Consider the following 15,562-nt stretch of genomic DNA (forward strand, 5'->3'; position numbering starts at 1 on the left):
TCTCTGAATTCTCCATATTTGTCATTATTTTTTTGTTTTTGTTTTTGTTTTGTTTTTGTGAGGCAATTGGGGTTAAGTGACTTGCCCAGGGTCACACAACTAGTAAGTGTCAAGTGTCTGAGGCCGGATTTGAACTCAGGTACTCCTGACTCCAGGGCCGGTGCTCTATCCACTGCACCACCTAGCTGCCCCCATATTTGTCATTATTTATGGCATGATAGCATTATCTTACATTTGTATAGCACAGTTTGTTCTACCATTTCCTGATCAGTGGGCATCCACATTATTTATAGATTTTTACCACCAGAAAAAGCACTCCCACAAGTTTCTGGTATATTTGGGTCTTTTATTTCTGCTTCTGATCTCTTGGGGTATATGCCAATAGTGGTAGTGTAACTGGGTCAAAAGGTATAAGGGATTTAGATCCTTTTACTGCTTAATGCCAAATCATTTTCCAGGATGTTTAAACCAATCCATAGCTCCAATGACAGTGTAATAGTGTGCCTGCCTACCAACCAGAACCTCCAGCATTGACCGATTCTGCCCAGGTACATAATTCTAACTCTCTGATGACCCTCTGAGAGGCAGTGGCAGAGTGGAGAGAACACAGAACTTGGAATCAAGAAATCTAGATTCTACTGCTAATCCCTGGCTATGGACCACATAGGTAAGGCTCTTAACCCTTCTGCACTTTCAGGGTCCCACAACTTCTGATGCAAGCACACCCCAAAATATAAGGAAGGGCTCGAAAGATATCTTGTCCAGAATACAGCTTCCGCTATCCATATGACATGGATTCTTAGTGTTTTCTTTGTTCAAGACCTTAGGCATCTTATAGTATAGGAAGCATACTGTGGTTCCCAGGGACATTCATAACATAAGGGAACACAGAGACAAGCAAGGAATGCCACCTAGGAAACAACAGACTCCCAGAGGCACCATGTTCCTCTTACTAAGAGACTTCACCCAGCTCACCATCTCCTCCTCCTTCCACAACAAACAATCGTTTTAAATTACTTTTTTATTCTGAACTTAGTGATGACCCGAAATAGAGAACACTGCCCAATACAAAATATATACAGAAAAGAAGATTCTGTGCAAAACTGTGAATCTCTATCATGTATGGCTTACTTAAAAAACCAAATTCAGCATGTTGCTTTCAAAGTTGTGCTGCTTCTGTTTGTTTTTGAATATCCTTTTATTCTCTTCTCTGTGATTTTAAAAAATTTTTAAATGAAGATTCTCATCTTCTCCCTCTTCTCCCTTCCTGAGAAAGCAAGAAAAGGAAAAAACGCTTATTACAAGCACTTATAATCAAGCAAAACAGGTTCCCACATTTGCCACGTCCAAAACAAAATATGTCTCAATCTACACTCTGAATATAAGCAACTCTATCAGGAGGTGGGTCACATGTTCAAGAGACCTCTGCAATTGTGGTGGTCATTGTGTTGATCAGAATTACTGAGTCTTTTAAAGTTGTTTGTCTTTAAAATATTGTTGGTGTCGTATAAAGCATTCTGCTTGTTCTGCTGGCTTCACTCTGTATCAGTTCACATAAATCTCAGGGTTTTTTTGGAAACTCTCCTCTTCATCATTTTTTATAACACAATAGTTGTTCCATCACATTCATATATCATAACTTGTTCAACCATTCCCCAATTTATGAGCATCCCATTAGTTTCCATTTTTTCTCCTTTTTTTGTTTATTTGTTGTTGTTTTGGTGGGGCAATGAGGGTTAAGTGACTTGCCCAGGGTCACACAGCTTGTAAGTGTCAAGTGTCTGAGGCTGGATTTGAACTCAGGTCCTCCTGACTCCAGGGTCGGTGTTTTATCCACTGTGCCACCTAGCTGCCCTCTCCATTTTTTTACCACCACAAAAGAGCTGCTATAAATATTTTTGTGCATAAGAATCCTTTCCCTCTTTCTTTGATTTCTTTGGGGTATAGACTAGTACTGGCACCGCTAGGTTAAAGGGCATGCACAGTTTAATAACTTTTTGGACCTTGTTCCAAAATTGCTTTCCAGGATGACCTGACCAGTTCACGGTTCCAACAACAGTGCCTTCCTATACCTGTTTACCTACAGCCCTCCAGCATCTATCATTTTCTTTTTTAGTTAATGTTGCCACTCTGATGTGTGTGAAGATATACTTCTTCAGATTTGTTTTAATTTATATTTCCTAATTATCAGTGATTTAGAGCATTTCCACAACACTTCAACTATAGAAACAGCCAGTCCAATAAACATCAGTCCCAAGCAGTGATGGGCTGCCTGTAGACAGCTTCAGAGCAAGACAGAAGAGCTGTCAAAGTCTTATGAGCTATTATTACCTGCCTTCTTTGTACCCACAGATCAGTTGCCCTGGTGCTTTGGAAAGTACCAAATTATAACCATAAAGTGTAAAATACTGCATAAATGTGAAATAACATTATCACTATTTTCAAAATTATTATAATCAAATTTATCTGGTTGACTTGTTGGCACCTCGGGTTTAAGACCTGATCTGAATTCATCATCTCCATGCTACCCCTTCAGCTCCAATTTAAATTCCCTATTTCTGTTAATAGATTCCGATCATTCAGGCTTGAAAAGGTCATCAATCATTTAGAGTAAGAGAAACAGAAAGATCATAGAGTCCAGTCCATTTTATAGGGCAGTTAGAGTGATCCAATCATTTAACTGTGCTTGGGTTTCGTTTCCTGATTCTGATAGCTTCTGCTCCTTCCTCCCCACCCCCAAATTGCTTTTTATCTGTTATGTAAATGGTGGGAATCACTATAACTTTCTCAAGGCATTTATTTTACATGTCATGATGGTTCTTCTAGAAGCCACTGCCTATCCACATGGAGTGATGCCATCTTGTCTCTAAAATCCTCCAACTAGAGGTGCCATTATAGTCACTCTAGGTTAAACCCTTATTTTATAGGTCCAAATGGACAGTAAGGTGGAGCAGTAGCTAGAGCACTGGGCCTGGAATCAGGAAGACCCACCTTCCTGAGTTCAAATCTGGCCTCAGACACTTACTAAGTGTGTGACCCTGGGCAAGTCACTTAACCCTGCTTGCCTCAGTTTCCTCATCTGTAAAAAGAGCTGGAGGGGGCAGCTAGGTGGCGCTATAGTGGATAAAGCACCAGCCCTGGATTCAGGAGGACCTGAGTTCAAATCTGACCTCAGACCCTTGACACTTACTAGCTGTGTGACCCTGGGCAAGTCGCTTAACCCTCATTGCCCTGCAAAAAAAAAAAAAAAATTGCTGGAGAAGGAAATGGCAAACCATGCCAGTATCTTTGCCAAGAAAACCCCATGAGGGGTTATGGAGAGCTAGACACAACAGAAAACAAACAAACAAACAAAAAGATTCAACAATACCATCTCATCTATATTGGTAAATGTTGCTTCCTGTAGCTTAATTTTAAATTCTTGGAGGGAAGAGATTTTCACTTTTGTATTTGTAGCCCCAGTACCTAAAGTAGTCTCCAACACAATGATGGCTTAATCAAAGCTTGTGTTTACTTTGTAAAATAAGGGGGTTGGTATTCTGCAGAGCAATTTGTAATTATGCCAAAACAAAGTAACTAACACGGCTAGTCTGCATCCTTTGACCAACAGATAACCCTGCCGAGCATTTAGGCCAGCGTTGTCAAAGATAGAAAGACGAGTATCATCAATGTCAAAATATCAATAGCATTGCTTTGTGTGGTCACACATATAGGACATGTATGTAGATATTGCTGGAGAATATAGAATATATGCATATATAGAACATTATAAATCGGCTGGCCTGCTTTTTAGCATGGATAGGTATTTGATCTGAGAAGAGGCCCACCCTGACTCCAAAGAGGTTGTACTTTTTCCTTTTATGAAGCACAAGAGCATGTCCTGCCTGCCCAGCAAATAGTGTATGAGGGGAGGGTCTGGCAGGAGCCAGGACTATGGCTGGGCAGTCCCTCTTCCCCTCTCTTCTCTCCAAGAGGGATATTGGATAATATTCCCTGGCCCTCATTTTCCTTATCTTCAAAATGGTCTAGGTGTCTCTTCTGGCTCTAAATCTATGACCCATGATCTCTAAAGTTTTTTCTAGTTCTGAATCCTGTGATTCTCTCACTGGACAGGAGCCTAGAAAAAAAAATACCCATCAGGAATATCGAAAGGGGGATTCCTGTTGAGTTACAGTTTGTACTCCTGGATTCGGGGGTTTCTTCCACCTTTAAGATTCTGTGAATCTGCTATTTAGAGACCACCGGGTTCAAAGGCTTCATTTTGTATGTAAGAAAACTGAAGCCCAGGGAGAGGAGGTCACAATGGTACTAAGTGGCAAACCCAGGATTCTTTTCATTGTACCCACATCAGTGACTCTCCTAAAATCACACAGGTAAAAAGCAAAGTGGTTTGGTTTTTTTCCCATATAAATATTTTATTATTTTCTAGTTACATGTAGAGATAGTTTTCAACATTTGTTTCTATAAGAGTTCTAGTTTCAAATTTTTCTCCCTCCCTTCCCCCCCTCCCCCCTCCCCAAGACAGCAAGAAATCTGATATAGGCTATATATGTACAATCACATCTAACATATTTCTGCATTAGTCATGTTGTAAGAGAATTATCAGAGCAAAAAGGAAAAACCTCAAAAAAGAAAAACCACGACAAAAACAATAGAAATAGTATGGTTTGATATGTATCTAGATTCCACAATTCTTTTTTTTCCCCCCTCTGGATTTAGAGAGCATTTTCCATCATGAGTCCTTTGGAACTATCTCGGACCATTGTATAAGCAAAGTGTTCAAGACAAACGATCCTCTTTGTTATTTTCCCAGACTAGGGGGTGGACTGGTGATTTCATTGGAATAAGGAAGTACCAGGTAAGGAAATTTCCTCTGCCAAGGCACAGGTTGGCATTTTCTCTGTATGTGCCCAGGATACTCTGAGGTTATGTGACTTGCCCAGGGCCACACAGTCAGCATGCTGCCTCTGTATTTTCCAAGGACTGGCCTAAGACAAGTTCCTTTGTTTCTCTTGCCTGGCTAGTCCTTGGGTGCACAAGCAGCCTGCACTGAGTTTGTGTGCCTGTGGGAGTTGTGGTCTGTCTGCTCACAGATTGAATGCCTTGTTCCTCAGAGGCTCCCACAGACAAAAAAGCATCCTAGTCCCTACCTATAGAATAACCGGGAAAGACTGGGTTTGCTTCAAACAAATCACAGGTGCAAAGGACAGCGTGCCCCTTGCTCCAGCATACTGAGCTGCTGCTACCAGGGCCCTGCTGGGGTCCAAGGAGAATGAATTTAGAACCAAAAAGGGACCCTCATTTTACACATGAAGAAAGCAAGGCCAGGACAAGTTAGGTGAGTTGTCCAAAGTCACACTCAGTCCTTGTCTTCCTTCTACTTCTCTCCATCTGCTGCCATTTGCCAACATCTTTAGGAACTGCTTATATTGCTTAAATAATATCTATACCACTCTAGAGGAGCCATAACACCAATGTTAAAAGAGACGCCTGCCCGGGGTTCAGAGTTCAGTCCTGGTTCCCATAGCAAGCAACGCAGATCTCTGATTCATCGATGATTATGACTTTTCTGGGTTGTTTAGGCCATTCCACATGTCTGACTCTAAATGAGTCATACTAGTAGGGTAGGCTTTTGGATTCTGTGTCTTGAGGAAATGCTCTAGGACATAAGTTTTGATTAGTTCCAGCTAAAAAAAAATGAACCAACCTATGATTTTCATGACCAACCTATGATTTTATGATGCTGTGGAGATTGTGACTGACATCTTAATGATTCTGCACATGTCAGCTCTTACTTATAACTAAGGTAGGAGTGACTGGGGTTTTGTCCAGTGCTCTCAAGTTTTAAGAGTGTTGACAACACTTTACTACTCCTTTACCGGCAAAGAAATGACAAAGTTTGGTACCTGGTTAGCAGGAATTATTTGTTAAAAGAGAAAGCTATCTGATGCCAAGCTTCATAACTCCAGTACATGCATCCCAGCTGAGCTTCTCCTTGACTTGTCTCCTGGATTGCTCTCCCCTCTAAAAAGCTCATTCACCCAGCCAACAGTGGTCATGCAGCATCTCGTGATCTGTGTCTTTCCAACTTCATTCGTCTAAAAAAATCACTTTGAGGGTATAGTTCATGCTTTTTGCCTCCCCTACCACAATTTGCATTTTTTTGGACGGGGGAGGCGGGGTTAGGTGACTTGTCCAGGGTCATACAGCTAGTAAGTGTCAAGTGTCTGAGGCCCGATTTGAATTCAGGTCCTCTTGAATCCAGGGCCAGTGTTTTATCCACTGCACCACCTGGCTCCCCCCCCCCCCAATTTACCTTTACAGTTCTGCTGCTTGCATTTTTGTTTAAATTGCTTTCCTTCATGTCTCAGGAGCAGTATCCTCCTCACCCCTCCTTCCCAGGAGGTTCGATTATTTTGTCCTTTAGAGGTATGGAGGCCTTCCTGGAGACTTGGTTGCCTCAGGGAACTACAGGCTCAGATTGTTGCTATCACTTCCTCATCACCTAATTGCGAAACAGCCATGGAGAATTCCAGGGGCATTTGGATGCTTGGCTGGTGGATCATGATGAGTAACTCAGGCAAAGGAGCTTACTCAACCGAATCCACTCAAGGTGTCCTCAATACCCATCTTTGCTGAATATCCTTCTGCTATGGGCTATGTGAATCTCTTTTTGTTAACTGCTGAATGTCCTGCAAGTGTCTCATTTGGTTCTGGAATCAAACCTAAACTATCAGAGGTCTAGCCAGAGTCAGAACCAGCCCAGAGGGGGCAGCTAAGTGGCGCAGTGAATAAAGCACCAGCCCTGGATTCAGGAGGACCTGAGTTCAAATCCGGCCTCAGACACTTGACATTTACTAGCTGTGTGACCCTGGGCAAGTCACTTAACCCCCATTGCCCCACAAAAAACAAACAAAAACAAAAAACAGAACCAGTCCAGAACAATTGGCATAGTCTTCCGAGTTTGGAGCCCAGTGAACTGACTCAAATGGGAGATGGGCAGGGCAGACAAAGGCTAATCAGGACAGGTATGAAGATACCTCTGGTGGCAAACCTAGAGATGGTGGTTGATTACTGTAAGTTGCCCCACATCCTCGTGAGATTAGAGAGAAAAAGGCCTGTGGTATTTCACAAGGAGAGACCTATGTCTTGTGTGCTGAATAATTGTACTGTGAAGATAACCCAATCAATGGCGCCTGAGGCCCTCCAGCTTTGTTAGGCCTTCCAACCTGCTAATCTAGGCTCCCTCAAAATCCCACTGGGGGATCTCTTCAAAACTCGGATTAGTTTTAAAGTAGCCTGAGGAGATCGAAATTCTGGGGATTGAGAAACATTTTCCTGTCCTTACAAAAAGGAAAAATTCAGAAGTACTAGTTGAGCTCAGCCCTTGATCCCTTTGTATTGCTGCTGGTCATCAGTACTCAATTACCCTCCGGGAAGCTTCCTGAAAGAAGGACCTTACCACCGTTAAAGGAGTTATATTTGTGTAAACGGTTTGCTTTTGGATGACTCTTTGGAAGTGACAATTCAGCTGAACCAGCATCTCATAGTTGTATATGGACATTACCAGTCATCGTGGGTGGCGTGAGCAACAACAACGGAGATGAATTTTTTAGGGGACATTTTCTGTAATTTTAGGATTGTCTAATAACTGTGCTGGGGGACTGTTGATTTTTGTTTGTTTTTCAATTTGGATTTTGAGCAAGCCACTGCCCTTTAGCCAAGTCATCAGATTGTGCTGTGATTTTTTTGGTGCAGGCCCCTGAGGGAAGCACTTGAAAGGATGATGTGAAATTCTCCCTACCAGCCCAGAGACATTTCTGAAATCAGGGATAGGAAAAATATGCCGTGTTACCCCACTTAATTAGCTGAAGAGGTGCTGCCTAAGTGTAAGAGGTTTCTTTTGTCAGCACCAAACTGCACAAGGTCATTTTCTCTCTGGCCCCTGCCAAGCACCGAACTCAGGCCCCAGCAGCAGTTCCCCAACCTCAACAGACATGGGAAATAGAACACATGCAGAGGTCTACTCCCCTGGGCCTGTTTCTGGCTCTGTTGCTTTGTCTCTTTCTCCTGATGTGAGAGGGTAGAATCTGGTTTGTAAAGTCACAGCACTCCTGCTCCTGGGGAAGGTAAGAAGGCAGGGACAGTGGGGTCAGGTCTGTCGCATTAGGCTAGAATGCTGGGTAAAGGCCCCAGCAGCATTGATGTTGTGTGGTGCTCAGACCCACAGCCCCCCACCCCCCCCCTCTCTGACAGGGCAGAGGAGTTCAGGCCATGGCTCCAGCACAGAAAGCATCATTTAACCCTGGCAGGGATGAGGGGAGTGGGCAGAGACATGGGCTCTGATGGTGAGCAGGTAGAGGCTGGGGCCCTAGCAGCAGCAGATGGCAGTGGGCAGGCAGTGTGCAGAGATACAGGCCCCAGCAGATCAACACCCACTCACCAGGCCAGCCCAGTGCTAGAATCTGGACACTGGCATATTTAGTGGGAAAAGGCAGACCCACTGTAGCCCAATGCTTACAGTCATGTAAATATGACATGGTCTTCCAACACCCAGTGATCCTTAAAGGACTCCATCCCAAGAGGTCTTGGAAGACCAAGGATTGATATCATCATTGGGAGAAGGCTTGCTTTCTGCCAACGAGGAGGAGGTGAAAAGATCTAAGTAGCCCCCATAGAAGAATGGGGGGCAGACCCTCAGGAGTCTCTCCTGGGGCAAAGTTTTTATCATCCCACGAGTTTCCCAAGGAGAGGAAGGTCCTGGTTGGTGGGTCAGGGAATGCCAAGTGGGTGGCATCAATCCTTTCCCCGTAATGAGGATCGGTGTCTTTGCGGTGTCTTCACCTTTGCTGTGTGTAGCACTGATGTTGCCACAGCTTATCCTGCTTACCTTCACATTTTTACATGGAGTCATTGTGAACTGCAAAGATGTGGCATCCCCCACACCATGCTGCTCATTATTCAGACCTGGGACTCTGTCCTTTATGGCGCTCTCTCAGATTCAGTCCTTCCTTCAGGAAGCCATTACAACCTTTGCTTTCTTTTTGCTACACTTCTGTATTAGTTTTTTCTCTTCCTCTATGAGGCTTTCTGAATACTGGAGGTCAGGATTAACCTGTAGGACCCCCAAAGTCATTTAAATGACAGAGAGTCTTCTGTAAGGACCATACCACCAAGGAGTAGAGAAGCAGCAGTACCCTCACCTCTCCTTCCATGCAGGAGAGATGGCTTTTTCCTTAAGAGGTATAGAGGCCTTCCTGGAGGCTGCTTGGTTGACTCAAGGGGCTACAGGCTCAGAATATTGTTATCACTTCCTCATCACTTAAGTACCAAACAACCATGGAGAGGTCCAGGGGCATTCAGATGCTTGGCTGGTGGATCATGATGGGTAAACTTCAGGCAGAGGAGCTCACTCAGCTGAATCTACTCAAGGTGTCCTCATGCCTATTCTTGCTGAATATCCTTCTCCTGCTATGGGCTAAGTACATCTCTTTTTGCTAACTGCTGAGTGACCTGCAAGTGTGATTAGTTCTCCTTGTCAACAATGGCTATTGTTTGTGTACTGCCTGGCCAACCAGCCGAAGGCAGGGGTTCATTTTGTGGCTGCCACAGAACAGACATTCTCTGTTGTTTAGCTAATTGGCTCTTGCCGGTATTAAACTGTAGTTACTAGCTCATGAACATGATGTGCCAGCCAACTGGGCTAACTGGCTTTCCAAACACACAGCCCACCAAGAGTGCATTCCTGATTGCATTTTCACATACTGGTATCCATGATCTGTGATTTCCATATTGTGCACACTCTCTCAACCAGGACAGATGGAAATATATATAACTTACACTATTAGAAAATTCTCCAAGTTTCCCTTGTGACATTGCCAGGAAAAATGGGAGGGGGGCCTCAAGAATATGAATCCAAGGCTTTCTGACTTAGTCTAGCACCATAACCTCTAGAATATCCTGCCTGTTCTATAACCTGAAAATAACACAAAATTCTTTAAATTTGACAAAGTGATCCCTCCATGACACCTCTGTGAGGAAGATATTATAAAAATTGTTATTCCATTTTCCAGACAAGGAAACTGAGGCTCACAGAGGTTAAGTGACATCCAGGGTCACATGATTAATAAGTATCAGAGCCAAGATTTTGACCTAGTATCTGTTCACTCTGCATCCTATCTTCTTTCCACCATACCAGGCAGTTTTATCGTAACAGTAACTCACATTATATAGCATTTTCCTCACAACAGCCTTCTGAGGTAGACAGTACAAGTCAAATTTAGCATGTAAGGGGCCTTAGTGATGATCTAATCCAAGTACTTACAGAAGAGGAAACTGAGGTCCAGAGAGGTGACTAACCCAAGGTCACATGGGTAGTGAGTAGTAGCAGAGCTAGAGTTTGAACCCATGTTCTTTAGTTCCAAATCCTGCATTCTTTCCACTCAATTAACCTCCATTTTACAGATGAAGAAACTAGATTCTGAGAGATTAAGTGATTTGCTTATGATCACATGGCCAGTCAGTGTCTGACTCCAAGTTCAGCTCTCTCTAACATATAAAAGACTTTTTTTATTTTTTAAGGTAGGTAGGATCTTCTTGGGGCAGCCAAGTGTAAACTGGGTAGAGAGCTGGGTCTAGAGTCAGGAACACTCCTCTTCCTGAGTTTGAATCTGGCCTCAGACACTTAACTGTGTGACCCTGGGCAAGTCACTTAATCCTGTCTGCTTCAGTTTCCTGGAGAAGGAAATGGCAAACCACTTCAGTATCTCTGCCAAGAAAATCCCAAATGGGGTCATGAAGAATCAGACATGACTAAACAAAAACTAAAGGGTCTTCTTGGAGATCCCTTCAGTTTTATTTTCCACTTACCAGGGCATTCTTGCAAATGTACAGATCCAAACGTTACTATGACAAGGTAGAGGACAAGTTTGCATGCATGGAGTAATAGAAAAAAGCTAATACTATTGAAAAAACCAGCTGGAAGTAGGAGAACATAGCTCCATATTCAGAGTTGGGCTTGGCTAGATAGAGCGGGGGAAATTTAAAAATACTGCAGCAACCTGTAAGGACCAGGGAGCAGGGGAGAAATCAGGCAGCAGATTAATTCCTTATGTGCAATTGGGATGAGTCTTTAGGGCTGGAAAGAGCGTAAAATGGAGCTGGTCTGGGAATGTGACAGATCTCCAAATTCCTGTCATAGACCGACAGCTGGCACCAGCTGTGGCATGGTGATCACAGGCCTGCCATCTCAAATTCCATTGTTTTATAATAGTATGATACCTCTTGGTGAACAGCATCATGTACACATTTTGAGAAGCCAACCTTTTGCCCTCCTGAAAATTCATCATCTGTTGCTTGGTCAGTTTATCTACAAGCCTCAAGAATGTGGGCATTACCTGCATATTTCAATTATATAGGAAGATCTTAAAGAAAAATATATCATCACATGGGCAATGAAACCAGAGACTTTTTCCAAAATGCAGATGGATGCTCTCATTTGTCTTGTTGAGTATTTCCTTTCGACATAGTTTTAAAGAGGAGCAAGAAAGCTCCAGCTCACAATAATAGGCTGACAGCAGGAAATCCCCTCCTAAGGAACATTTTAAGACTAAAATCTCCTTTCAAGGAATTTGTTATCCAGCCTCTCACTCATCTTTATTCACTGTGAACTTTTCACTTGAGGTGACAGATGTCAGTCACTCAATAATATTTATTGAACTCCCAGTAGGTACAAGACACTAGGCTAGATACAAGAGGAAGTGATTAATAACTGATCCATAATTTATTATTTTAGTTATTGTATGTCGGTTATATGGCAATTGTATCTTTAAAAAATCTTGACAAATCTTTTACTTTTTACGTTTTTACATTGCTTTTCTTCAGTTCTTTGAGCACACAATACGTCCAGTGTCAAGGAAAATAAAGAACACGGCTCTTAGGGAGTTCCTTGTACAGGGCTGCAAAGGAACTGCAAAAACGTACAAGTCTGACTCTCCCGGAATGGTAAGTACTCAGTCTATGCCTTTATATCTTAATTATATTTCTACCCCTCCTACGTTACAGATCACTGTGGCATGACTCCATGATGCCAATAGATTAAAATGCCATCAATTATGACTGATACCAGTGGGTATGTCATAAAGAATTACTGCATACCTAGTTAATGATTAGTTTTATTGGTGCCTTTTTTTTTCCAACTTAGAAAATGCACCCATTGCAGAGCTCTGCATAACGCCTCTTTCTTCCCTCAGTAATCCTGAACATAGCTCTACCCTTGAGATGCTTTGCAGAATCGGGCATGCCCCCGCTACAGAGGCTGTTCAGAGGGGCTTGGGTGCCAATTACCGGTTCCCTAGAATTTGCCCGTAATTGACCATGTCCCACTATAGGTAACTCGGGTGGAGACTGACAGCCTCCAATGTTGCTCTGCAGGTTTTCGATTGGGTTCTTCGCGCAGCCCCGCCTCCCCGACTCGAGCGAGCCCGGCAGTTGGCCCGGCGCGAGTGAATGGCGGGATTTAGCCCCGCCCCAGCCGTCCGCTGCGCTGCCTAGGTCGGCGCCGCTTCCAGTTGAGAGATGGCGGCCGCCGCAGGTAGATCGCTCCTGCTGCTCCTTTCCTCCCGGGGCGGCGGCGGGGGCGCCGGCGGCTGCGGGGCGCTGACTGCCGGCTGCTTCCCTGGGCTGGGCGTCAGCCGCCCCCGGCACCAGCAGCACCACCGGACGGTGAGGGAGCGCGCCTGGGAGCCGGGGCTGGGGGCGGGGCGGGGCTGGGCTGGGTTGGGCTGGGGATTCGCGGCCGCCGGCGGGCGGGCGGGCAGGCCGGCCGGCCGCTGGGGCGGCGGGCGACTTCCCCCAACTCGCCGCCGGCCGGGGCTAGGTGGCGGCGGCGGGGCCGCGGTGCCCTTCAGGCGGCTGCGGCCGCGGCGGGCGGCGCAGGGAGGGAGGGAAGGAGGAAGCGGGTTGCAGGAGGAGGGGCGGCGCGCCTGGGATGTGCCCGCAGCCTGGGGACAGCGGGGCGGGGAAGGGACGGGGCACGGACGGCGCCCAGACTGAGCCGCCGGCCCCGCGCTCGCTCCTGCCCGCCGCCGCCGCCGCCGCGGCCCCTTGCAAGTTGTGCTGCCCGCTGCCCCGGGCGGACAGGGCTGCCCCGAACTGCTGTCTGCCGAGGGCGGCATGCCCCGGGAGAGGAGAGCCCTTCATCCTCTGCGGAGCCGGCGCTCACCCCCGGGACCCCAGCGGGGCCTCGCTGGGGAAGAGCAGGCAGAAGGGACGGCAAACTTTGTCCTCCCTGCGACTTGCTGGCGTGTCTGGGCGCGGGGGACAGCTCCCCAGAGAGGCATGCTGCAGTGTCGCGGAGGGAGGGAGGGAGCGAGGCCGGGCTCGGGGGTCGGGCCCCAGTGGGGCGACCTCTGACCGGCTGGGAGGAGGGCACCCCGCAGCACCCGGGGATCCCCCCCCGCCGGGAGGGGAGAACTGGCTCTGGGGGCTAACCAGTTGCTAGTGAGCATCCCTCGTGTGGGCAAAGGGGGGCAGCAACTCCACATTAGGGTATGTGTGTACATGTGCATACACACACATCCTTGTACGTACGCACTCACTTATGGGTCCATCCATCCTTCCGGATCTACCCATCCCGGCTGGGGGTTCTATGGGTATTTTGGGTTTCTTTTTTTTTTTTCCCTTTCTTCTTCTTCTTCTTTTTTTTTTTTTAAGAAGAAAAAGTGCCAGAGAGCATCCTGGCCTTAGAGTCCCCGGCTCTTCCCTTGAATTGCCCAGACCCATACATACTGGTCCCTAACCAACTTTTAGCTTAGCAGCCAATGTTGGTTTGTATGTTTAGCGCTGGAATGGATAGGAGGAGGATCCATGTAGACTTCCTTTCTGAATAGAGTCCCTGGACATCTGAAACCAGTAGTAGTGCTGGGAAGGAGAAACCTACGGCGATTCTCAGAGAGCTCATCCCTAGATCTGTCGCAGGGCATATGAGCTAATAGATGATAAAGTACTCTGAAAAGCCTAAAGTACTTACTCTACAAGTGCAGAGCTGTAGGATCGCTGATCCTGTAGATATCTTTGATATCTCCACTTCGAAGCCCCTGCCTCCATTCTCGTGCCAAACCCCAGATTTTCACCTTTGGTGTAGTAATTACATTGCTCTGTTAAAGCTCTTAGGTGAAGGGTTTTTTTTTGTTTGTTTTGTGTTTTTGGAGTTCAGTCTAAATGTGCATGTTTTTAGCCCCTAGTTAAATGTTGCTGACTTAAGTATGTTCTCTAAGATTGTGCAAAGTTACAAGAGTGACGGATAAGTTCTGAACTGTTACTGTCTGTGTTGCATGTGATGTTTCAGTAAAGCAAAACCGCTGTGACTGGGGTGCTGACTGACGGTGGACTCCTATGGGCTTTGCTTGGGACACTGAAGAGATGGGTGTTACTTTGAAGGGTGCAAGTAGTGTCATTGGGGGCTAAAAGGTTTACCCCAAACTGGAATTGAGGCTACCCCTAAGTTTAAGATGCTGCTAAAATGAGTTCACAGATCTTTTCTGTCCTTTTCTTCTGTTATTGTGTAAATGATGGTTTTGTAACAAGTTGTGTTGATGCTGAAACACGGTCTTCAGATTTCCTTCTTTATGGACGTACTCTTGACTGTTGGGAGTGTGTTGAACCTTCACGTTATTCTGAAGAATGAATTTGTTTAGCGGAGGATGATTTGAAGAGTGACTATTGGACAAAGACAGCCTCCCAGATAGGACAGATATTTTAAGGATGCCTGAGATTTAAATTGAACCTTTCCAATTGAACATCCTATCTGTGGGCACTAGGTGGCGCCCTGTATCGGACCCAAGCATTTTGTTTAGGTCCGCCCCTTTTCTATAGGTGATAACGTTAAGTGACATTAAATCTTAGAGAATTTGAATGGAACCTTATCTTTGCTCATCTTGTTTTTGCTTTTAGAGGAAGACATATTATAGCACTTTGTAAAGCATAAAATGTACTTGGGTGTGAGGGAGGCCCTGTGGTTTTTATTAGTTAAGTGAGAGGGTGCAAATACCTGTCGTCGCAAAGACCTCTGGCTCTTCTGTATACAGCTGTCGGATTCCTGGCAGCAGTTTGACTCCCCCGTTGGCAAAACACGTCGAATACAGGAGTGCTCGGCTTGTGGTTAAGAACATTTAAAAATGGCCCAAAAATGTTTGGGACAGAGGGGATGTTTTGAGCAAACTGCCAAATTTGAGCAAGCTTAAGCACTGTCCTCTTAGCTCCTAGAAGGCAGGAGCTATTTTTACCAGTTGCTCATCACGGCACCCGGTGTAGTTTTCCTTCCTATTGGAGCATCTGGCTTCTAATAATATAGAATTCCCTTCATGAATGTGCCAAGCCTCCCATCCTTGCTGCTTATTTAGTTGCTGCTATTTACAAGATAGTTGTGGGGGATTCTACTTCTCTGCCTCGTGAGCCGTAGGAAGCCTTTGCTCGAATTGAGCCGTCTGGGCTGCCCCACACAGCCCTTATCGCTTCCTAGCAGTCCCCAGATGTGGTGCATTGCTAGATGTCTTCACTTAGG

General features: G+C 45.5%; 1 protein-coding gene across 1 annotated transcript in view; it reads left to right on the top strand.

The window, feature by feature from the left end:
- The first annotated feature begins 12,548 nt into the window (after positions 1-12,548).
- MCU (mitochondrial calcium uniporter) overlaps positions 12,549-15,562 on the top strand; it is a 177,274-nt gene continuing 174,260 nt past the window's right edge. Inside the window, 1 exon segment of the mRNA XM_043988666.1 lies at positions 12,549-12,723. Within this exon segment, the coding sequence (XP_043844601.1) occupies positions 12,577-12,723 (147 nt within the window). The 5' untranslated portion in view covers positions 12,549-12,576.

Source organism: Dromiciops gliroides, chromosome 2 (assembly GCF_019393635.1).
Source record: "Dromiciops gliroides isolate mDroGli1 chromosome 2, mDroGli1.pri, whole genome shotgun sequence".
NCBI lineage: Eukaryota > Metazoa > Chordata > Mammalia > Microbiotheria > Microbiotheriidae > Dromiciops > Dromiciops gliroides.